This window comes from Notolepis coatsorum, assembly GCF_963971535.1.
Source record: "Notolepis coatsorum genome assembly, chromosome: 6".
In the NCBI taxonomy this organism is placed as follows: Eukaryota; Metazoa; Chordata; class Actinopteri; order Aulopiformes; family Paralepididae; genus Notolepis; species Notolepis coatsorum.
In genome coordinates, this window is record NC_140170.1 from 158,308,216 (window position 1) to 158,333,947 (window position 25,732).

The following is a 25,732-nucleotide window of genomic DNA, read 5'->3' on the forward strand; positions in this document are numbered from 1 at the left end:
GGCTTTTCTCGGGTTTACGCCCCGACCGTTGAATGCCACGGTCACGAGTATTCTCGGGTATTTTTTTTTTATTAGCGATCTGAAATCATATTGCATCACGCAAGCCTACCGTTGTTGATCCAGGGACCGCCGGCGCTCAGATGTGAAAAAAGCGCCCCCTATCGTCTCCCAGATGGTAAATCACCCTTTTGGAATGGACTCAATGAAAGTGAATGGGAGAACGGATTTCAGACTCCACATTTTACTTCACTGATGCAGCCGGGGTCTACCAGAGTTCATTCTGGAGCCTCTGAGCCGCGCGGATCATGTGTTATACTGTACACACGATGGATCAATACATTTATCAATTTTTTCGAATGGCGATCGGAAATTGGAATAAACCATTTGGATACCATCTGACCTCAGGTAAGGAATCTATGTTATCAGTGTTAGGATAATCACTCGTTTTCACGGATATATAAGCGTTTATGTGATATGGCTGTTTTGACTGTAAAAGCCATGAGGAAATAAGAGCAGCGATTATCAGCGCACGGCACGAGCGTGTCCACAGGGAATAGTTACCGGATCCTTCAGCGTGGATGACACAAATGATCGATCGTGTTCCATGGTGTCAGTCTGACACTGTCAGACATAGGCTAGTTGTTTACTTGTATATTGTAATGCATGGACCAGAAAAGGACACCGACTTTTGTCTAGGATTTCATTTAAACAGCAACACAAATTATCATTCTTTCAAGTATCCTTAGATAAATCCAAAACAACTCTAACAAAATAATATAGAGAAGTCATTCTCATTGAACTGAAGAACATGCAAACAAAACTTTGAACCTTCTTACAGTCTTATAATCATGCACTCTTCCTACTAATGTCTTTACTACTAGTATGCATGCATTCATCACTGCAGCACCCACGTTTCAGCACTGTTTGATGAACATTGTTACTCAGTACCCTTCCGACTTGTAAATTGCTTTGGATAAAAGCATCAGCTAAATGACTGGTAAATGTACTGTTCAAATTTTCCAGAGGAATTTTAATGATGTGACATTGAACATTTCAGTCCAATATTCACCATATCTTGGCTTCTTGGCAGTCTTTCCTTTAAAGGTACACTGAAAATAAAATATTCCGGTTTAGTCCGATGTTTTATGTATCGTCCAACAGGCTCCCAAAAACTAACTTTATCTGTTACCTCGACTCAGCAATGCATTATAGGCTTATATACTCATTGGACAAAAAAATATTGTAATATGATATATAATGTAAATTTGTCTACATTACAATTTTTCTTTTGGGCTTCTCTACACGCAAAGTGCAGAAAACCCTTTCCTTTGATTTCTGACATATGCATGTTATATCAGAAACTCTATTACAGTCTGGCATCGACCAGAATAGTGGATACTGGTATTAGGGCTGGTTATCAGCACCCACTAGCTGATTTGATTCACATGGTCCAGATTCTGCTGTTGTCAAAAGATGTGATTTGGACAACTTAGTTTCTGTAGTAGTTCAGCGGAAACTCGGAGCAAGGCAGACTAGAGATGTCTGCAGGATGGAGCCACGCAGAAAAGTATGTTTAAATTATTAGCTATGAAAATAGCTAAAATCTTCACATTCCCTGAAAAAGAGGCATAAATAAAAAAAAAAAAATCTTTTAACTCAATCGATTAGATTCAAACGAAACATTCCAATATAGATTTTATTTCTCAGCCCTAACCGATATAATTGCATCCCTACTTCCACTTCTTGGATAAGTGCCAGCTTCACTAATAACACCAGACTGTTCCTTGACAATGACATTTTGGGAGCAAAAAAACAAAACAAACAAAGCTGTATAATTTCACAGATGTTGCAATCAGGGCGTCTCCAAACTATTATGCACACTTGGCTCCCATGGTAACAAGATGTGAGGCCGCGAGCATATTGCATAATCTGTCTTTAAAATGTACATGGGGACGTAATAAAATAAGTTTGTGGCTAATTTAGGGTAAAATGGTTCATCAGTGCAGTACACAAGCCAAGGTCTGTAGTGTCTTCAATCATTATCAATCTGACCAATCAACAGCTGCTGGGGAGGGGGGGCTAACGTTTTGAGATAACTTCAGGATGTCGTCCTTGTGATGCAGAGCAATCGTTTCAGTGCGAGTCTGTTAGCAGTCCGTTACGTTTACACATACAAACACACACGACTATTCACAAATCGACATGACTGAGGAGTTCGTCTTTGTCCATCTGGTAGCGACCCTTCTTCCAGACGTCTCGGAGTTCCTGCAGGGTGGAGCCGATCTCCTTGCCTGAAGTGATGCCCATCTTCCTCAGGTCGTGGCCGTTGACGGGGAAGCGAGGGATGCTCCACCCGCTGAGCTGCGCCAGTAACTTGTCCTCCCCCTGGTACTTGAGCAGCTCGCACACTTTGCTTTGGGTGTCCAACTCCCGACTCTGCAGGGGAAGAACCTAATGGTCAAAATCAAATATCTAGTACCACTACAAATCATTGCCAAATAGACCACAGCCTGAATAAAACAAATATGTGAATCCATTGTATGAATTAGATTAGCATTTACAATTATTTATGTTGATATTGCCAATGAATAATACCAATAGCATGACCAGCATGGTCATATGCATTTTACGAATACTGCTAGTACTTCATTGGCAGGGGAGGAAACAAACGTTTTGGCTTACCAGCCAACTGGCGAGTATATGATTTCTTTTACCAGCCAAACAGATTTTTTACCAGCCATAAATAAATCGCTAATTGTGATAATTACTTCTTTGTATGTCTTCGTCTAAATTGATTTTCAATCATAGTAATAATCACACCGTGTCTCTACTCTTTAAAATATGTATTACCATAAAACATTAATAAGTGTCTCTACTCTTGACAATATTAGCATAAAACATATATTAATCACACCGTCTCTACTCTTAAAATATTAGGATATCACATATTAACATGAAAGAGGGAACTATTCTGGACTGGGTTGGGCTGAACTTGGCAGTGAAAGATGCTGGCCTGGACTGGGTTGGGCAGGGAAAGTTGGGCTGGTCTAGGTTGGACTGGGTTGGGCTGGACTGGGCTGGGCAGTGAAAGAACCAAGCATTTCACTGTAATGTAATAGCAAAATAAAAAAACTTGAACTTGACTTGTTACATTTGCACTCTGGTTGGATGCCAAACGTATTCTGGTTGTACTGTACTTGTGCTGTATGATGACAATACATTGGAATCGAATCTCATGTCAACGCTAGGGGTTCAGCAGGTGTATTCTGAATGACAAACATGACAACATCACCGTTGTGAAGGGCATATGGGCGAGTGGTGATATGGGGGGAAACCCGGTAATAATTCGGTAATAATAAAATGTCACTCGGCTGCATTTAAGCAAAGCTGCTCAGTATAGTCCACTATGTTGAACGCGCGTTATGGTAGCTTGTTACATGCTAGGTAGCTAGCCGGCTAATGCTGGTTGACTTGAGTGAGCCTCACGCCCACTTGTCATTCTCATCCGACTCGAAGGAGACGCGTCGCGTGCCGTTGTTCGCCCCCATGTCAGACAGACCGCACTTATATCCGAAAGAGACGACTCTACATGCAATTATTTTCATCCACTGATGTGTTTTTGTCTACGTTGTCAAGCCGGTGACAGGAGTCTGTAGGTCAGCGCGCAGTGATCGGTCCACTTCCCCTAGATGGGCGGCATCTTCTAGAAAACGAGTGTTCATTGGAGGAGCTTAGAGTGCAACGATGATGTTCATTGGTTATGGATTATTATGAGGCGCAAATGGGAGGAATCATAAGGGGGGAGACGGAGTTCGGCTTGTGCCAGTGAGCGAATCAGCAGATTGCAGAATGATTTTTTTGGTTTTGTTTACTACTCGCCAGTGTGGCGAGTGCTCTTCATGAATCACTCGCCAAACATAAATAATACTCGCATTTGGCGAGTAAAATGGCCTAATTTCCTCCCCTGTTCATTGGTATGAATCTCTTCTGCCATTTCTGGAAAAATACAAATAGACAAGAGCCCATGGACTAATAATACACGGTATAACATACGGTATGAGTTCATGGGATCAGATCACTTTCATTTCACACAGGAATTTGATTTGCTTTCAAATCCAAATACTGAAAAACCTTTGGTATGAAAAGTTCCAACCTCTTTTTTTTATCCACTTTTTCTCCCCATTTTCTATTTTTCTCCCATCCCAATTTCGTATTGCCAATTCTCCCCTCCCCTGTCTTGAATGTTGCTAGACTATGCCCCCCACTGGTCGGTTGTAGTGAGGATAGAAGCCTTGCATCACGTGTCCCCTCCGGTACACGAGGAGGCAGCCTGTCACATCTTTTCACCAGACAGCGCGGACTCTGTGGCGAGGAGTAACGCGTGGGAGGCTCACGCTGCCCCCGATACTTCCTGTCTCTGCTGTGCAGGCGTCACCCAACGACCTGTAGCAGTCGCTGTCCACAACGTCCAATCCCCACCCATCGACTTCCACCCTGCTGACTCTGCCAAATGAGCCAGTACGACGGCCGGCCCAAGTCGAAGGCAATGCTGAGACTGGGATTCGATACCGGAGTCTCTTGCATTGGCGACAAGCGCAATCTCTGCTACGCCACCCAGCCGCCAAGATCCAACCTCTTGACAGCAGGTGAGAATGAATGTTCCAGCAGCATTAAACAGGCCCCCGGGTTAACTGGCTTCAAAAAGCATGTACGATCATGGCTATCGGCATAGGAAAGAGAGGGTAGCATATTTATTTATTATTCTTTTATCTTCAACTGTATATGCATATTTTATCTTAATGTTTTATGATTGATTTTATGTTGATGTAGTCCTGTTTTTTAATACCAGGGACCATGATGGAAATAAGTGCTTGAATTTTATCATGTTTTTATCCCTTGGATGATGTCTCTAATCCACAATAAAATCAATCAATCAATCAAACCAGTAACCGGCAATTTTTTAAATTGGAGCTGATCCCAACCCTGGTTCCATACTCACATCGATGATGAAGTCAGAGAAGGGCTTAATGCTGTCAGGCTCATCCGGGTTCTTGCGGAGGTCTCGTCTGTATTTGACTAGGAACAGAGCCAAGGTCTTCTCCTCCTTGGACACCTTCAGCCGCAGGTCCATCCTCTCCACCTCCTCAGGACAGCGGAAGAGAGTAGACAGAACTGTCACAGGCCTGGGAGAGTGGTCCTTGGAGCGCTGCCACACTCGCTTCAGCTCCTCAATGTCGCCATCTGGTGGTAGACCTTGGAGGAGCAAGAACATACTGCATGGGTTGACATTTTGTGTGTGTATATATATATAAATATAAAATTAATATTTAGATAAGTGACTAATATAGAAAGAAAACAACTATGTACACAACCCTATAAAAGCAGTATGAATAAAGCCCGTTAGTGAATATCAGGAGGTAGATCCAGATGAGTTTCAGTTGAAAGGCTTTTGTCAGACGTATTTTCATGAATTAAAAGTAATATAATTAAAAAGATGACGGTTGTATTCCACTGTGTGTCAAGACGGTTCAAGCCTCCACCCTCATTCATTAACACATTGGGTGCCAACGACGAGAAATCTCGTTGTTGGCCGCCATGCGTTGTGTGCCAATGACGAGAAATCTCGTTATTTAATAGTTATTTCTTTTATTAGCGATATCCATTCATTTTTCATCGATCCAGCCTCACGTTATCATTGGGAATGGCTCTGAGCTCGAAAAGGGCAAATACCGCCCCCTATCGTCTCCCGGATGGTATTGCACCCATTGGAATGGAGTCGATTGGAATGGAGTCGATGGGAATGAATCAGAAAAAAAAACTCCAGGCTCCACATTTTACTTCTGAGGCATGTAACCTGAGACTATTGCATCCACTGAGGGCACTGGAAGAAGCGTCGATTATGTGTTTCGAGGTATAACGTTGGATCAATAAACGTGATCGATATTTGGAATGGCGATCAGGAATTGGATTAATCTTTTTGCAGAACATCTGATCTGAGGCAAGGACTTTATTTTTCCAGTATTGGGTTAATCAGAGTTTTTTTTCACAGCGTTCACAACATGTCTCCTGTGTGCGTAACGTTAGCGCCAGGCACGGCATAGATAATCGATTTTTCACCCCGCTTCTCTAGCGTGCATAAGTACACATATACTATCGATAATCTAGCGTTTATTTGAAAACGATTCATAAATCAGCCGGAAAATGACAAGGTGTTGACAATCGTGGTTCACAGTCCAGCGTGTCTCAAATTCTGCGGGATTGAAAAAAGAACACCTTCCCCTAGAGGTAGACACATTATTAATAGGTTGCTACGTAGAGAAGCATTCAGGATCACCGAACTCAACACAGTTGAACCATCAGGATTTAATGAGGAACTACGCCAGACTTTTTTTTTAATGAAGCCAGCGAAAAACTATTGTTTTAATACAAGCTATTTATCATCGTCACAGATAATATAATATTTCAATAGTTTATTGGATGTGGTTACTGATGTAATGTCAAGAATATTCATTTATTTGTTTTCTTCAAGAGCTTGACAACCACCTCTTCAACTAGAGTTATGCATCGAGCCTTATGGTCAATAATGTTGCCAATGGTTGACAAATGGTGAACATGATCTGGCAGTATGTTTGACCCCAAGGCAGTGAAGCAGTCTTTTGTGTTGATGCGCCAGCTTCCTGGAATGATCAAATCACATTAAAAACCAATACCCCATTATATGTTGGATAATATTCCTGTATTTTTGGATTCACAACTTACCTATCGAAACCACATTCATAAGTTAACGAAGAAGCTCAACCAGAAACTGCATGTTCATAAGAAGATCAGACAATATCATCAGTACTGTCTCAGACGCAGACACATATCTACATGCAATCATTATTTCAGCAATATCCTATTGTCTCCCAATCTGGTCCCTCACCACAAAGGAGACCAGTGAACCAATAGTAAGACTAGACAATAAAGCGTAGAAGATCCATGGCAATGTCCCCCCCTTGGACTCACCACTGCACTCCACGTTTACATTTGATACAATACAACTAGTCTAGCCATTACATTTTACTTTCATATCTAAAATAATAACTGCGCTCCAGCACTCACTGCTCTACTGCCAAGACATAACACAAGACAGGAATGCATCACAAAATCTATTTCACAACAATAACTACCTGGAATGATATCCCATATTACATTGGAGTATCAAATTAAGATTCTCAGATTTTTTACAAACCGCCGCTTATCAATTAACCGGTTAATCGGCAGGTGACGTATGTTGCTCAGTAGTTGCTGATGTCTGCTCAGGAGGTTTGAGTGTTTGCTCAGACCAAAAAATAATTAGAGGGAACATTGGTCATCAGTACTGCTATCGATACTCTAGAGAAATTATTATTATTATTATTTAAAAGTTGCGAACGATCTCTCCTCTCTCTGTCTCTGCACGAGAAGCGAGCCGCAGCGAGCCATTATTATTACACACACTCCTCGCGAGTCGCGATAGTCATACACATACGGGTACTTCTTAACTTAAGGAAGGTGCTGTCTCCGTGCTGAAGCGCAGCACACAGACAGCTCTGCATGCACTCGTGATGGCGGATAGAGCGAAGTATGGATATACTTTACAAGAGTCGATGCCGACAACGCACGTTGCCACAAGTGCAACAAAACATTTGCCAGTAAGGGTGGCAATACGAGCAATTTATCAAAACATCTGTTGGCAAAACATGATATTAGTGTGCAGAAATTCACGTATTAGACTGCCTTGCGTGCAGTGTTCCATCTGCATCCACGTCCACTGCAGCCGGTAAGCCAAGATATGGAGTTGCCTAGGCTAATAACGAATTATTACAAATAGGCTAATAAACAAAATAATTGTTTAGCTACAAATACTACAATCTAAAAACTTTTTATAGATAGTCAAGCTGAGGCGTCAGCCACCATGTCCCAGCCCAGTGAGCCCGGCCACCACACATCCTCCCTCTACCTCCCTCCACCACCCAAAGTCCTTTCTCCCTAGCAGCTAGAGGAAGGATGACAGAGGATAGGGTCAACGAGTGTCACAGTTCTGTTAGCCTTTTGCATTTGTTGTTTATTATAAACAGTCTATAATTCAGAGTCAGCCACATTTAAAACATTGTTGCTGCTGTTGCTGAAGAAATTAGATTCATTTATTATATTTATTTATAAAGTTATATAAAAGAACATTGCTGCTGCTGTTGAAGAAATTATATTTATTTATAAAGTTGTATAAATAATAAAGCAATGTCGATTCTGTTCTTAATTAATTGTCTTTTTTTGGTGCAAAAGAATTATCAAAAAGAACCAATAAGAGTATCGCTAAAGTACCGAACCGTTAAGCAGTATCGATAAGAGTAGTAGTATCGATAAAATCCTAACGATACCCATCCCTAGTTACGTAACCCTGTTCTTTGACATTCAGTGATATATTTTCGGTGCTAAACCCTTTCGGCCGAAAGAGCCTTTTTAGCCATTTTCGGCCGATAATTATCGGCGGCCGAATATTCTGTGCATCCCTAGTAATAACCTCCATTAGACACATAAAAAAGGCATATCAACACTATGTGATGGAAGGACACACTTGCAACCATTGATCCATCTTGCACATATCTTACTCAGTCCACTTAAGTCATCTCCTCTATATTGTCATCTCCTCTGTAGTGTGCGTCTAGCGGTCTATGTTCTGTTATTTCTTTAGGTTGTTATTGTTTTGGATTGCAATCAGTTTTAACTGAGTCAGACCTGTTTAAATGTAGCAAATTTTATGTAATGTAATGTTTACTTTTGAAGGAATCTATGTTTTTCAATGTGTATATAATGTATTGGTGGGCATCTACTCAGACGGATCTATAGATCTTAAAAGTAGCCAGCAGTCAGAGTGTGTTGCAGGAGACTAACAGCAGCAGATGAGGATTCGGGCTGTGCTGTTTAACAACAACAGCTGATAGCCACAGCATCAAGGTTACTCGATCTGGAGAAAGTGCATTATCAAGCCACAGGCAGGTTTGGTCAGAGAGAACTAGGGGGATAATATCAACATCGCCGTTGCTATAGTGATTTGGGTCAAAGAGCCTTTGTCAAAGACTGCGTGTCACGTAGTAACGAGGAGAGGGGGCGGGGGCCCCCGTTGCTAGGGGGAAGACGTTATGATGAGTTTCTTCCGGGTAAGATTAGACTAAGACACGAGGCGGAATCGAGCAGTCGTGTTGACAGACTTTGAAATCCCTCCTCACCCTCGCTGGGTGGGGGAGGGGAATATGACACATCATCGCTAGCTTCGGCTAACAGGATACTGGCTGGTTGGCTACAACGAGGCCCAGAACCATTGAGAGAAGAGACGGTGGAGAAGAATGATTTAAGACTGTTCAAGGACAATACAGAATGGGCTACATCGGGTACAGAGGCTATGTTTATGAAAATAAACATGAGGATCCAAGGAAAGAGATCACGTTGCAGTGTCGTTTCTTATGACTAACGGATGTACTAACAGAGGTTGATACAAACAATGCAGGACAGGGAGTCACGAAGGAGATTACGAGATGAGATTGGCTGATTACAGAAACATCTAATGAGATTGGCTGATTACAGAAACATCTAACACTTTGAATCTTTTCCTGTATAAAGAAATTCTATGAAAATGTATGAAAAATATGGATGCTCGATATTGGCTTTTTTACCGATACCGATATACCGATATTGTCCAACTCTTAATTTCCGATACCGATATCAACCGATACCGATATATGCAGGGTTCCCCCCCCCCCCCCCCCAAAAACGAATATTTTAAAATTACATTTACATTTACATTTACATTTAGTCATTTAGCTGACGCTTTTATCCAAAGCGACTTACAAGTTCTGTACGACAAGCCATCAGGAAGGGCACAACTCTATCAGCTGAGCAACAATGTTCATCAAAGTGTTGAGTGCTACAGTGTAGGTTAGTTTATTAGGACAAGTGCATGACAGTACGGTTAGTTAGGGTTAGATATATATATATATTTTTTTTTTTTTTTTTTTTTTTTTTTTTTTTTAATTCAGATAATGGTTGAAGAAGTGCGTCTTTAGTCGACGGCGAAAGATTGGACGTGATTCGGCTGTCCTAACTGGGGTGGGTAGTTCATTCCACCATTGTGGGGCAAGGACTGAGAATAGGCGACTTCTCTTTGATGACCCTCCCGGAGCTTGGATAGGAGTAGGTCTGAGGCGGCCAGAAGATGCAGAGCGTAGGGGTCTTGAGGGTGTGTAGTTAGAGACCATTGACCGGAGGTAGGCGGGAGCGGTTCCCTTTGCCGCACGGTATGCTAGGTCGAGGGCCTTGAAGCGGATTCGTGCAGCAATGGGGAGCCAGTGCAGGTCCCTAAGAAGTGGGGTGACATGGGCCGACTTCGGTAGGTTTGAGATCAGGCGGGCCGCTGCGTTCTGAATGAGTTGAAGAGGCTTAGTGGCAGTGGCCGGGAGGCCAGCGAGCAGTGCATTGCAGTAGTCGAGGCGGGAGATGACTGTTGATTGGACGAGGAGTTGGGTGGCTTCTTTTGTCAGGAAGGGGCGTATCCTTCTGACGTTGCTCAGGAGGAATCGGCAGGTTCTGGTCGTCGCTGCGATGTGAGCAGAGAAGTTCAACTGGTCGTCGAGGACAACACCAAGGTTCTTGGCGGTCGGGGACGCAGTCACAGCTGCATTCTCGACTGTGATTGAAAGGTCGGTTAGGGGGGAGGATTTGGCCGGCAGGTGGAGCAATTCTGTTTTGCTTAGGTTCAGTTTGAGGTGGTTGGACGTCATCCAGGCTGAGATGTCGGACAGACAGGCCGAGATCCGCACAGAGACGTGGATATCTGAGGGAGGGAAGGAGAGGAAGAGTTGAGTATCGTCGGCATAACAATGGTAGGAGAAGCCATGAGACGTGATAATGTTACCCAGTGATTTAGTGTAGAGGGAGAAGAGAAGGGGTCCTAAAACCGAGCCCTGGGGGACACCCGTCCGCAGGGGGCGGGTGGCCGACAGGGTCCCTCTCCATGACACTTGGTAGGAGCGGTCATTGAGGTATGATGACAGCCATGTCAGCGCAGAGCCAGCCACTCCCATTCCTGCGAGGGCCGCAAGGAGGATCTGGTGGTTGACTGTGTCGAAGGCTGCAGATAGATCTAGGAGAATCAGGACAGAGGAGAGGCCTTTCGCTTTTGCTAAGTGAAGTGCCTCTGTGACCGCAATGAGGGCTGTCTCTGTGGAGTGACCAGTCCTGAAGCCTGACTGATTAGGGTCTAGGAGGTCATTCTGTAAGAGATAAGTAGTAAGTTGGTTGGATACAGCACGTTCAAGTGTTTTAAAGATTGTTTTAAAGTGTTTTAAAATTAAAAGATATATATTTTTTTAACAGATACCGATATTTTTCTATATCACATTTTTATGCCAATATCGGCCGAGAATATCGGTAGGCCGATAATCGGACATCCCTAATGAGAAATATAAAAATGTTCACAAAAAAACAGTAGGCTATGTGTACCATCAGTCGTAGCCTCAAGTAGAGTCATTACAAGTAGAATTGCAAGGACAGCATGCATGATGACCGTTTATGTAAAGGAATTGCAAAGTAGCCATTTGCTGTTAGGGAATCATACAGCTAGGCACATCTCATATGGAAATTAGCCATGTGCTTTGCTTTATTTTGAGGACTCATATTGCCTATCTAACGTTAGCAAGATCAGCTGATGCAAGACGGTCATAGTTGCATCTATCAATGTGCATTGCCTTTAATAGTTAAGTCGATACACTGAAAAGTAACAGTGCATCATTACTTTCAAGAAGGAAAGTTTTCAGTAAGCTTGCATTATCATTATATTTTTTAACAGTACATGGTTTATATCAGTGGTTCCCAAAGTCAGGGTCGCGACCCAAAGGTGGGCCGCGAGCAGCCACGGGTGGGCCCCGAGATGATTTAAAAAATAAAATAAAAAAATTAATTTTTTGTCAGGCCACTGAACTTAGAAGCAGGCCAGGACAGTGTTTCTAGTTGTATTCTAAAATTATATTCTATTGTATTCTAAAATGTAACTATATGGTTTTATATTAACTTAATAAATAAACAAAAACGAAAAATCTACTTATTTCAACGAACATTTCAAACTAAATAACAGATTATGCACATAAAACGCTGAAAACAACCGAAGCAACAATAGTATTTTAATGAGGCTATTATTATTATCATTATTATTTTGCAACAAGTTAGCCCTCTCATAAATAGCACATATAAATGAATAACTAACTTGAACTAACTTAATAGGATTGAAGTGATATTTGGCTTAAAAAATCGGTCACATGGCAAAAAAAAAAAAAAGCCAGACGATGTGCATTGGGCAGCGGCTCTCTGACGCCTTATTTTCTGGGCCCTGGCCTGAAAAGTTTGGGAACCCCTGGTTTATATCACCTGCCATAAAGGACTCAAATACTGATAGCACATTCATCTGTAACTGTGAGAAGACTGCAGCTGTGCAGGATCTGAAATTAATCAACACCCTTCCAGCCAATCAGAATTGAGTATCCACACAGGCCCTGGCATCACAAGGCATCATCAATCTGTCCCCTCTCACCCATGTATTGAGCTAGTCCCAGGTTGTGTTCATCGGTCCCCTCTCACCCATGTATTGAGCTAGTCCCAGGTTGTGTTCATCTGTCCCCTCTCACCCATGTATTGAGCTAGTCCCAGGTTGTGTTAATATGTCCTCTCTCACCCATGTATTGAGTTAGTCCCAGGTTGTTAATCTGTCCTCACCCATGTATTGAGCTAGTCCCAGGTTGTGTTAATCTGTCCTCTCACCCATGTATTGAGCTAGTCCCAGGTTGTGTTAATCTGTCCTCTCACCCATGTATTGAGCTAGTCCCAGGTTGTGTCCATCTGTCCCCTCTCACCCATGTATTGAGCTAGTCCCAGGTTGTGTTCATCTGTCCCCTCTCACCCATGTATTGAACTAGTCCCAGGTTGTGTTCATCTGTCCCCTCTCACCCATGTATTGAACTAGTCCCAGGTTGTGTTCATCTGTCCCCTCTCACCCATGTATTGAGCTAGTCCCAGGTTGTGTCCATCTGTCCCCTCTCACCCATGTATTGAGCTAGTCCCAGGTTGTACATGAGCTCCAGCAGGTGAGCAGCATGGCTTCCTACGGCCATCTTTTTCAGCTCCACCCAGATGCGCTCTCCTGAGATGGCCGACAGGCCCCGGGCGTTCTCCCTGATGGCATCCAACGTCTCGGGCTCATGGTCACCAGGCTTCACCGCCACCCTGCCATAGAACCTGTGTTGAAGTCATAGAAATGACCAGACAGTCGGTCAGGGCTGGCTGGTAAAATGGAAGACATTAACCCAGGTGTCTGATCTTACAAGCGAGACACAATTTTAGAACTGATCATTCTAATGCTGATGTAGCAATGGCTACTGTAAGCTATTTAGTGGTAAACTTCTAAAGACAAAACAATAACATGAAAGAGTTAATATAATGATAATCCTGAAGATTAAATTGATGTGCATTGCATTAACTTCATGGAAACTTAAAGGGGCTATGTACTGCTATTCCTAGCACTATTTGGGAAACTTTACACAATTCCTGTTAGTCTATTGAAGACATTTGTAAGGTTTTTTTCAAAAAAAATGCATTGTTTTATATTTCTAATCAAGTACTCAAAACCATCATTTTTCAGCCTCAAGATTTCAGGCTGTTATGGCCTGGCTCCGCCCATAAGCACTTTGAGTGACAGTCAGTCCACACAGTCTGCACTGGTAGAGAGAGAGAGAGAGAGAGAGGGGGTGGGAGAGAGAGAGAGAGAGAGAGAGAGAGGGAGGGGGTGGGAGAGAGAGAGAGAGAAAAAAAGACAGGCCGTTATTGACAAGGCCCCCTCTCTCCCTCCCTCCCTCTCTCTCTTTCTCTCCCTCTCGGTGATGAGAGTCCGCGCGGCAGCTTTTTTTTTTTTTTTCGTTCTTTCTTTCAATCTCCCGTTTGCGGGTGTGTGGCGCGCGGCAGGTCCCCCCCCCCCCCCCCAAGTGCTCTCTATCTCTCTCTCTCTCTCCCCATGCAGAGTATGAGGAAGTGGTTTCCACTCGCTGTGTACAGTCAGTCTAGGTAGAATGTGGGCGGGCATTAGCTACAACCACAGAGCCAATCACATCACTGTGCTACCCAGCGTCCGAATGACGTGACTCAGCCGTTCAAATCAAAATGGCCTGATTTACTGGAGGAGGAAAGGGGCTGAGCTGAATCAGAGCAATCCCCAATATGGTATTTAGACACTAAAACACATTGATACGAACTCCTATTACTATAATACAATGCTAGAGACTGAAAAATGACATTTATAGTACACGTCACCTTTAAAAGAGTGATAAAAAAAAATCTAAATTTAATTAGTAATTACCATATTGACTCAGTCTAGTCTCGAGTTCACAAGATCTTCCCTCACTCAACTAAGCTGTTCTGATTTGACAGTTTTGCTGACGTGAATATAGCACTGATTTGCATAACTAACGCTCTATGGTTGACAGCGACAGCAGAGCGAGTGGAAATATCTTCACTTCCTCAAACAGAGCGAGGCAGAGAGCGCATAGTGTAACCCGACACTTCCTCAAACGGGTTTTGACTGCGAGCAGGGAGCGGACGAGCGAGAGAGAGGGAGAGATAGAGGGAGAGAGAGAAAGGGACCAGTCTTCTCTCACACACACGCAGCGTTTACAGTGCTCCGTGCCTCCGTGTGTCCCCTCTCTCTCCCTCTGGGTGCTTTCTCACTCACCATCGGGGTCGAATCAGCTCCGTTCCGTCTCGTTCCGTCTTTGGGTGCAAACTCCCCCCTCCTCTCTCCCCTCTAGTTTGTGTACACACTTCAGTCTTGGTTCGCTCTGGGTTCTGTTTACGGTTTGCGTTTTGAGCGTGTAAGCTTGCCGTAGGCAATGATGTCACGCTCGAACGTCAACAAAGGAAGGAAGAGTTTAACACACGGTGGTGGAGACTGGATGCTGATATAAAAGAAACAAATAACCAATAAATATGAAGTTATATTTGAACCTCTGTTGTCAAGCCTTGTCAATATAACCCACCCCCTTTTCTCACGAATGGAACTGGTGTTGTGGAGTCCGCTTTTGAGCGTTTTCCAGGGCTAACGCTAAGCTAACGGCTAACGCTAGTTAGCTTAGCCTATTACTACCGGTCGATCACGGCCGACTGGTTGGGCACCACTGGTCTAATAGAAATAAATGCATTCGAACAAGAAACCAATGTATAGACATAGCAATGGCAAAAAAAATTGCCAGGCCTAATGCGAGCCAGGGACGTTTTTTTGATTTTAGATTTTATTACGGATCCCCATTAGCTGGTGCCATGGCAACCAGCTAGTCTTCCTGGGGTCCACACAAAAAAAAAACATACAAAAACAAGTATTGCAAAACAGAATTATTAAAAGTCAGTACTCAACATACAATACACAATGAAACTAACAATTAAGATGGCTAAAATTACATGCAAGCAAAGAAACGGAAAACAAAAAAACAAAACAAAAACACAAAATACAGTGTTAAATACAATTTAAGATTGTTTTTAAAATTGAATCTTTTTAAGAATTGCTTTTAGAATGCTCATCAATGTTACTAAAACATCAATTGCACCATACCTTTAAAAAGAGAGAAAAAAAAGTAATCAGAAGAAGTTTTGGATAACATGGCTGCAGCTACACTCATGCATGACATATATTAATTTCCTTCCGGATTATGGCTCCTTTGAGTTTCTTTTTGAAACTGTCCTTGTTTTCCGTCCGTATAATATGTAATGGGATCCTATTCCAGTATGTTATGGCTCTATACATTGCAGTTTTCTTTAGAGCGTTGGTTCTAGGCAGAGGTAGGGTGAAGCAACTACTTGAAGCATGTCTGGTATTATGGTCATGTCTATCATTGGTGGATAAAAGCATAGAATACAATTGAGTGGGTTTACCCAAGGCATGCTAGTCTCTCCTCCACCCTCATCCATGACAGTCTAGCAGTCTAGTCTAGTGTTGTGCTTTGTAACGTGGCTTCATGTTTTCATCCACTGAGCTCAGCTGTGAGGCTCCACATGCTTGTTTGGTTGAGGTCTGAACTCGCAAATTGCCCATAAATATCGTTTTTGTGGGTATTGTCCAGTTGTTGCCGTGTATTTTTATCTGCCCAAAATTCAAGCAAGCATGAAAGCATTACCATTGTGTGTGTCACGCCCCCCGCTCCCACTAGCGTGCACCCGAGACCACCTATTTCAGCGGTCCAGGTTTGGAGCGAGTCAGCGTCCCGGGGGACGGGAGCATTCTCAGTAGAATGAATGAATGAATGACGCACCCTTTTCTGGTGCGATCCGGCGCTGATTCGTCCCCAAATGGTGAGTGAGAAAGGGCCCTCCATCTCTCTCCCTCGCAGTCGAGCACCAGCATATCACTAATATATTTGCACATGCTCCCACGCGCACGCCCATATTCCGATCCGTACAATAATAATCACAGGGGTATATATTGTCATTTGAAACAAGTTACCAATGCATTGTCCCGTGGGATTATGCCCCCCCGCGGCGAAATTAATTAGTATCCCCTCAGTCTCTCTCTCTCTCTCTCTCTCTCTGTGCCAGTCGCAGACTGTGTGGATGACTGTCACTCAAAGTGCTTATGGGCGGAGCCAGGCCAACACAGCCTGAAATCCAAAGGGAGAAAAATGTGGCTTTTGAGTACTTGATTAGAAATATAAAACAATGAATCTTTTTGAATAAAAGCTTACAGATGTGTTCAATAGACTCACAGGAATTGTGTAAAGTTGCCCAAATAGTGCTAGGAATAGCAATGCATGTCCCCTTTAAGAGTTAAAATGTGCGTGTTATCCTAACTTTTTTTGACAATGGAATCACAATTAGAATTGCATCACACTACAATCCTGCTGAAAGACATTGAAAGATATGACTGGTTTTCATTATGATTATAACAGGATAAGTATGTATGTAAATACCTTTATTCAGCCTACCTAAAATACCGCAGTATCCTCAGGTAGTCCTCCTGGATCCTCTGCTCAGCACTGCCGACAAACCGGACCTTACGTTTCTGTAGGTCTTCATATCCTTTGAAGTAATCATATAAGGTTCCATCTAAACCTGTTGAACAAACGTACAACAAAACATGGGGTGGGACTGTGTTAATTGTGACAGTGCATCTAGGAAAACAAACTTTGCACATTTTGGAAATCTTCCCATTAGTCATCAGCATTCTGCAATACTGACGTGGGTACCTCTAAAACTGCGGTAGTATAGCGACAGCTGGCCCAGAGGGTTTGTTTGCAATTGAGCTGACCACAATGCTTCAATCGCTGCCATGGTAACCGGTGTAAAAATCACTATTCAAATGCTTAGAAAAACAACAGGTAAACTCTGTTGTCAAATACAGCTTTTTTCCAACTCCGTAATATTGCTAAAATAAAACCCATCCTACCCCCCCCCCCCCCCCGATCTAGAAAGAGTTATTCACGCATTCATCACTTCACGTGTGGATTATTGTAATTCACAGGCATCAGCCAAACATCCTTATCCCGTCTCCAACTGGTTCAGAACTCAGCAGCAAGGCTCTTGACTGGCACCAAAAGGGGGAAGACATCACCCCGTGTTAGCCATGGTTTGATAATACTAATGAATTGAGTTTCAAAGTGCAAAACGTTCCATGTTTCCGGGGCACAGAAGCTAAAAGCGGATTTTCCTAATTCAGTGCAAATTCTGGGAACATTAAATGTAAGCCAATCAGCAGAGTATGATAAGGTCCAGAGCTCCAGTCCCGCAATGAGGTGACATCAGCATAAGAAATTGTTTAGAAATAACAATAATCCAACATTCATTTTGAAAATCAGTTTCTCAGACGACACGTTCAGAAAAACCTATCTACCCTACAGTTCTCAATTACCCGCCGCAATGAAACGCTTGTGCGAGAAGAATGAAGCGTCAATTATTTGATCATTAGTTACTAGGGGTGTAACGGTACGTGTATTCGTCTCGCAAATTTACGGTACGGCCGTCACGGTGCGGTACGCTGAGCCATACGGAGAATACGCCGCACGTCGCCAACACACACGCCGCGCATCGCCAACACACACGCCGCGCATCGCCAACACACACGTCGCCAACAAACAACAACATTTCTCCCGCCGGACTCACGCTGATCAAATAAAAAAAAATAAACATACTTTTTCGGATTGATCATCTGAGCTCCTCTCGACTCCAGTTGAACTGCTATCGTGTTTAAATCCAAATAATCCTCTGCCATTGTTGTGTAACATGTCATCTGTTCTCTAGTATTCAGTCTTGTGCAGTTAAATCCTCTCTAGAAGTGAAAGTGAAACTTACCAAGCCTATAAGTTGTTAAAGTCGCACTAGGCAATTCATTTACTCTGGATGCCTGAACACAGCGACACCAGTATCACTGACTACCACGGCAAGCCTATAAAAAATGATTCTATTTAATAATAATAATTATAATAAATATAATATATAAACAAATTCTTTTTTTATTAATAAAAAGAAATGTATATTAATAATTATTATTATATTATTGTACCGTTACACCCCTATTAGTTACTACAGAATCGTAATCAATCAAAGCCCAAAACATGGTTTTCAGGACAGCCCTATTCTGCAATGACAGATCCAAGAACAGCAGCAGCTCAACCAGAGTGAAAATGACAAGAGGACAGGAATATACTACAGCAAAGACTGAATGACAAACTAGAACGACACTCTGAGAGATGTGTTAATCCCGTACGCGAGTAGAGAAAGCCTTGCCCTATCTGGTTATCACCAGCTATGTCAGTAGTCCACCACTGGGCTGTTTGTTTGGTGTTTTTCAAACAAACAGCATAGCCTATATGGGTTGAAAACTTGAAATGCATTCGTTTTTCCCCCTGTGAGTCAGTACACTAGAAAACAACCAAAATAAATGTGTTGTCTTTCTATTTCAATGTAAGAGGATGAACTTGCACACACAAGCACATTGACGTAAATCAATTTGTATAGACATCTGCTCTCTTCACGTGGACATTTCCTGGTTATTAACATGATAGTGGCCAACTGGCGATGGCGAACATTAGAAATACTTACAAACACAAAGGTTTTTAAATGAGAGATTCACATAATTATGGAAATATATATATATTTACAGCAGCCAATAATCAATCAATAAACGCGATCGATATTTGGAATGGCGATCAGGAATTGGAATAATCTTTTTGGAGAACATATGATTCTAAGGTAAGGAGTCTATGTTACCAGTCTTGGGGTAATCGGAGCTGTATTCACTGAGATAACAGCGTGTCCCTATGTGTGTATGTGCGTGTGTGATCTTGAGGAAATGGATAATAGATTTTTCAGCCCGCGTCTATAGCGTGCATAAGTACACATATACTATCGATAATCTAGCGTTTATTTGAAAACGATTCATAAATAGGCCGACAAATGACAACGTGTCTAGTGTATTCGAGAATATTCCAATAAATGCCGTTTATGGGGAAATCTTTAATTTTTCCAAAGATTTTCGAGAGAATGATAGCTATAAAAAGTCAAGTCAAGTCAAGAGTTTTAATTGTCACGGCATACAAGTATACAATGAAATGCGGGTGGTCTTGCCCGCAACAATGTGCAATACAGTGGTACAACCAGGGTTTCCGTTAGAAAAAATTGTTGTCGGTCTCCGTGACCTGCAAGATTTCAATCTACCGGACAAATGAGATTAATTCCGGTCATAGTTTAGAATAAAGAATGTCATCCTCAAGGCATGTAGATTTATAATATTATTACTTAAAACTAGGCTACTTTTGCGTATACAGTCATTAATTAATATATTCCAAATAAAATAAGTCCCTCGATACTCCGTGCTGCTGCTGACTTGAACTAAAATAGACCGCGTATGTGGGCAGTCGGTCCGACACTAAACAGCAGTCTGTTATAATCACATTTTTATGAGCTAACGAATTCCGTTATATTGGACATTTGTATTAATTATATCAAGCGAATAACTGAGAAAGCAGAGAGACGGCAACATTATCGTGGTTTGCGTGACGACTCTCTCCACCTCGCAACGACTTATTTGCAAAGAGTATGGCGCTGCAGAGAAGCTGATTTAGCTGTTATTGGCTCTTTTCTGGGAACCGCACAACAGCGCCCCCCACCCAACATTGGCTGAAAATGGCCGAATTGGAGTACTGATGGAATACTGCATTGTGCCGTTGCCTCTCTGGCTCTGCAGCTTCACATGCACTCGCACACCCAGCACTAAGCTCTCGCCGACAACGTCGTTGTCATTATTAGAAGCAACGAGGAAACAAATGTAATGATCGTTTCGTTCATCGCATAGGCTATTTAATTTTAGCCTATTTTAATACAATTCAAATAATCAAATTGTGCTTAGACTCAGGGAATTATTTTCACCGGACATTAAGACCGGAGATATTAAATAAGTCGGACTTCAACAGATTTTGCCGGTCAAAAACCGGTAATTACCGGCTAACGGAAACGCTGGGTACAACATATAATAGAATCCAATAAAAAAACAACATTGTGCAATAAACAGGTAATAGGTAACATGGTGTGACATCTCGGTATCTGTACATAGTTATTTACAGAGCATATAGGACATGCTAGGTAGCTTTGGTAGTGCAATACACTGTTCCTGTTATTCTAATTTAAAGTGGCCTTTCCTTTTGGCCATAAGTGTGCGGCATGAGTGTGTGCCCGCTCATGTTAAAGTGTTAAGACGGAGTCTTTGATATCAATATTTCAAAAATCTGTGATCGAAATCATATTTCTCCCCTGGAGACATGATATGTACTGTTGAGCCCCTCTCAACTCTCCAGCGGTTCAAGAGCGCCATCTGGTGGCCGATCGCCCAAACAGGAAGTGATGCGGATGAAGTGGTGCTCACCCATATTTCGTCCGGGCACTCGCTATCGTTAGCGGGACTCCATCTTGACACGCTGGACATCGATCGATTGCAAATAACTCGATAAACAACATGATTTGGACGTATATACTATTATACAACCTGGAAATGGATCGGATATTTCTACATCCCATAATAGGAATATTTCAGTTCCACGCTCATCGTCCAACGGCGCGAGGAAGATACGGTAAGATTCAGCGTTATTTTTTAACGTGTTCGATATAAACTGCTCTGATGATCATATCACCCACACTAGATGAATGATATAACGTTGGCCACGGAATTATAAACGACCCCCCGCCCATCCGGTCAACATCAGATCATACTTAGTAACTCCTAGAAGCACGTCCAGTTGAAATTTTTTATCTCGCACAGATTCCTATCAAACTGTATTTCATCATCAATATAATGCATTTGGGGCTATAAATCAAGTTCTGGAGAAAGCTGCAGAAAACGATAAAAACATACTTATACTTTAGACCGTATTTTAGTATGAATATGTGAATGAAAAAGTATAACATTGCTACACCCTGAACAATAGATATAGGACGTTGAATGGGCCATAGTAATGTCAATTTAGCAATACAATTTAAAAAGTTATAGCCCTGCAAAGAAGGGGAACTTCTCCATGTTAAATAGGGCTGGCGAGGGATGGTAAATTATGAATTTAACCCTGGCGATCAAAGTGTTAACTTACCATTACTACTTATTGTTACCATTCTTGTATTCATTGTCGTTTCTTAATTGTGCACCATGGAGTCCGAGCTCGAAACACAAATTTAATTACCTGCAATGCCCCTGTATTGTTGTGTATTTGAACTTGATATGAGATATGAAAGGCTGTTACATAAATTAACAGTTTGTAAACAATTCATATACAATTTCACGACATAACGTCCTGTTTTTGCACGGTATGGAACACCTTTGGTCGCTTATTTCACTTATACGGAATACCGTTGACCGTTATTTCATATATAATATTTTAAATGACGATCTTCCGTACACAGGCACAGGATCTGCGTCATGCCCTCACTCTACCTAATGTGGCGCCTGGCCTAAAGCAAGCGCAGTATTTCCATAAGTCAATTGATTTAAGAATAGTTACATCGATACATTAACGTACTCCAGAACGTATGCCGTTGGTGACGATCAAAGAATAAAAAAACGACCCCCCCCCCCCCTTTCATGCATTCATGATGAAACCCAATACCTATTATATACATTTGATTTGGAAATAGTAGCGTGTCCAGGCGAGCAACGCCAACGCTTTTAGTCAAATTCACGTATTCCTCCATAGCGCCATTTTATGGAATTAGCCAGGATCACTCTGAAACTATACTTATTCAGCACGGTATAACACGCAAACATATACATGACAAAATGTATTCTTTTTCACATATTGAATGATGGATAGTTTATGTCAAATGTGCCATAGTATTGTATCCATAGCTATAATATAGAATATAGATATAGCCCTGCAAACACCGCCACGCATTCCTATCTCTTAGAGCGGTGGCACAGTAGGAACAAAGACGCTCTAGGCCCACGGCGCTGAATGAGTTAAGGGGGGCAAAAAAAGTTTATTTCTAACCCTGTATAATATTGCAGCGAGCATCGTCTGCATCTAGCTTTATAAAGTGTAACCACACTTGCGACCGTTTTCGGCTTGCCATTGCCCCTACTGCTTTGTTGTTGTTGAATCAAGTCAAATCCTAGGTAAGCGTGTATTGTGCGCATGAACGTTGACGTGAGGCACACTTCATAGGTTTCGTGGTAAATGAAACGTTGAAGCCATCGGACTTTAAAAAAGAAAAATTACTTTAAATGTTTTATTACAGAAATGTGACACCGTGGATATCACGTGAATTGGTAATCGCTAGTACCGACATGATTCGGTCGATACCCTTAAAAGTACCGGATTCGGTACCCATCCCTAACAGGTGTGCTTTTCTCAAGTTGATTGATCTGGGTCTGAACTCCACCCTGAGCGCCTGGACTTTGAGTGACAGGCCCCAGGCGGTCAGAGTGGGTGGACACACCTCCAACGCCATCACCCTGAGCATCGGGTCCCCCCAGGGCTGTGTCCCCAGCCCCCTGCTGTATTCGCTGTACACACATGACTGTGTGGCCAGGTTCAGCTCCAACTCCATAGTGAAGTTAGCGGACAACACAGTGGTCTCTAACAATGACGAGAAGGCCTACCGAGAGGAGGTTGATGTCCTGGCACTCTGGTGACAGGATAACAGCCTACTCCTGAACATTGGTAAGACCAAGGAGCTGATTGTGGATTTTAGGAGAATACAGCAGGGGACACACACACCACTGTGGATTAATGGGACTATCGTGGACATGGTGAGCAGTTTCAAGTACCTGGGAGTCCACATTGCGGAGGACCTGACATGTCAACACACACAGACACTGTTACAAAAGCGAAGCAGCGCCTCTACCACCCGAGACAACTCAGGAAATTCAGAGTATCAGGGAAGATACTCCAGGGCCCTCATTTATCAATGGTGCGTACGCACAGATGTGTGTAACCCGTGCGTACGATCATTTCTAAGCAAAGTGTGGGACTGATCAATTTGAACGTGTGCTTGACTTTGTGCGTATATATACGCACAGCTCTGACCATGCGTACCCGGCACCCAGCGGTAGAATATAGAGACTGCAACGCGGAAATAAGTTTTAGTGCATTAGTTTGACTGACATGTTCGGTATGACCCCCCGTAATTCATTATAGTTAATTGTAAAATAGCGACAGTAGTGTAATTATTGTCAAAACCCTATAAATAGCATTTGGAATAGGTCTTTCTTTCCGAATTAATGCAGCATGGTTTATATATAGCGTTATCGGAATACTACGGGGTGTACTGACTGCGCTCCGCGTAACTCAACTCGTTATTATTTTGCGCATAGATTGGAGAAATACGGGAACGTTTTGATTATATTTAAAAGGCTTTGCCATTGTTAAACGAAATAAGTGGAATTTCGAAGCTGTAAGCAGAATACAAGTCATATGAACACCCACGATAGTGTTCTTCCCCCTTCCTACTGTATAAGAAAGAATTAAAAACACATTGCAACGAGAACAGAGGTTATTTGTTGAGTTTATGTGTATTACAAAACCCTTGCAATAAATGTGTCTTAAATGAATGAAAAGCATACATGCGGATACAGGTAGCATATATCGTGTGGGTGATATGACTTGTATTCTGCTTACAACTTCGAAATTCCACTTATTTCATTTTACAATGTCAAAGCCTTTTAAATATAATCAAAACGTTCCCGTATTTCTGCAATCTATGCGGAAAATAATAACGAGTTGAGTTCCAACAAAGAACGTATTACATGCTGGGTAGGATGATAAGAGTGTATGCACGTTTTCCCGAGGGGGGTCAGATTCTGGCAGGGAGTCCAAATTCGGCACAACACCGGCTATGGAAACAAATCATAAATACATAAAATAGCCTAGAACATTATAAAGGACATAGGCTATAGCAGGGGTTCCCAACATCATCGGAGCAATAGACTGTACCCATGTAGCTTTCAAAGCTCCATCAATAAACAAATCCAGTAATGTGAACGGGATTCCACTAGGTCAATATACAGATAATCTGCTATGCGCATTTTGACTGATAATGTCGTTGCCAGTGGCTGGGAGGAACACGACTCATTCAGGCCTAATTGTATTTAATTCAATTGTAATGTTATTACTGGGGTATCTAAAACATCACTTAAATGCAGATCAGGGTTATCCACGACTGAAGACATGACTGACCAAAACCACGGGCTCACAATAGGCATTGTAGAGCGCAGAGTTGGCGTGCTAAAATTAATTTCATTTTAGTCATTACAGTGCTTAATGTCGGGTCAGCTTGTCATTTATTTCTGTCAATGTGCTGATTCTGTAGCAGGACTGGGTCAGTCAACATCCTTGGCTCCCGGCGCACGAAGATAGTCTACACGCTCCCTCCTCCTCAGCAGAGTTGTCTGTGAACTTGACAACTTCATTGGATTTATTCTCAAAAAATATCTATAATCATACGATTAAATATTGTTTAAAATAAAACGCTAAATACTATTATTCTGTGTCATGTTTCCAAATAAGATTGGTCACAACGAAATGCTTTCTAGCTTCAATGTGTTGGTTAGAATAGATGACCTCCGTTGAAACTTCACTGACAGCGAGATTGATCACGGAGGACTCGCTCTCAGTGAAGTTTCAAGTCTGCTTAGTCCATTATTCTACATTCCATGGGGGTGTTTCATGACCATATATGGATAATAATCATGCACAAGCATTGACGGTAAGAACAAATGGTATTTATCAACACGGAGTATGCGTAGGACCCGTGTATGCACGGTTGATAAATCCTGATTTTTCTGTGCGTAGAGACATTCTAAATTCTGTGCTTAAGAACGAAAATAGAACACTTTCTAAGCATTGTTGATAAATGAGGGCCCAGTCCTTTTACTCTGGGGCTGTGGAGAGCATCCTGACTGGGAACATCACTGCCTGGTTTGGCAACTGCACTGCCCAGGACAGCAAGGCTCTACAGAGAGTAGTGCGCTCCCACCCCTGCAGGACTGGTAGGAGGTGCAGATCCAGAGCCTGCAGAAAAATGAAGGACCCTCACCACCCCAACAATAACCTGTTCAAGCTGCTGCGGTCAGGCAAGCGCCTCCGCATTCATGCAGCAAGAACAGAGAGACTCCGACTCAACTTCTTCCCCAAGGCCATCAGAACACTGATCT

General features: G+C 42.4%; 1 protein-coding gene across 1 annotated transcript in view; it reads right to left on the reverse strand.

The window, feature by feature from the left end:
* Window positions 1-1,688: 1,688 nt before the first annotated feature.
* The window catches only part of LOC311230518 (CCA tRNA nucleotidyltransferase 1, mitochondrial-like), a 39,101-nt gene continuing 15,057 nt past the window's right edge, over window positions 1,689-25,732 (reverse strand). Inside the window, exons 5-8 of the mRNA XM_084316812.1 lie at window positions 17,028-17,154; window positions 13,109-13,302; window positions 5,000-5,253; window positions 1,689-2,436 (exon numbers count right to left, since the gene is read on the reverse strand). Coding sequence (XP_084172938.1) covers window positions 2,191-2,436; window positions 5,000-5,253; window positions 13,109-13,302; window positions 17,028-17,154 — 821 coding nt within the window. The 3' untranslated portion in view covers window positions 1,689-2,190. The remainder of the gene's footprint in view (window positions 2,437-4,999; window positions 5,254-13,108; window positions 13,303-17,027; window positions 17,155-25,732) is intronic.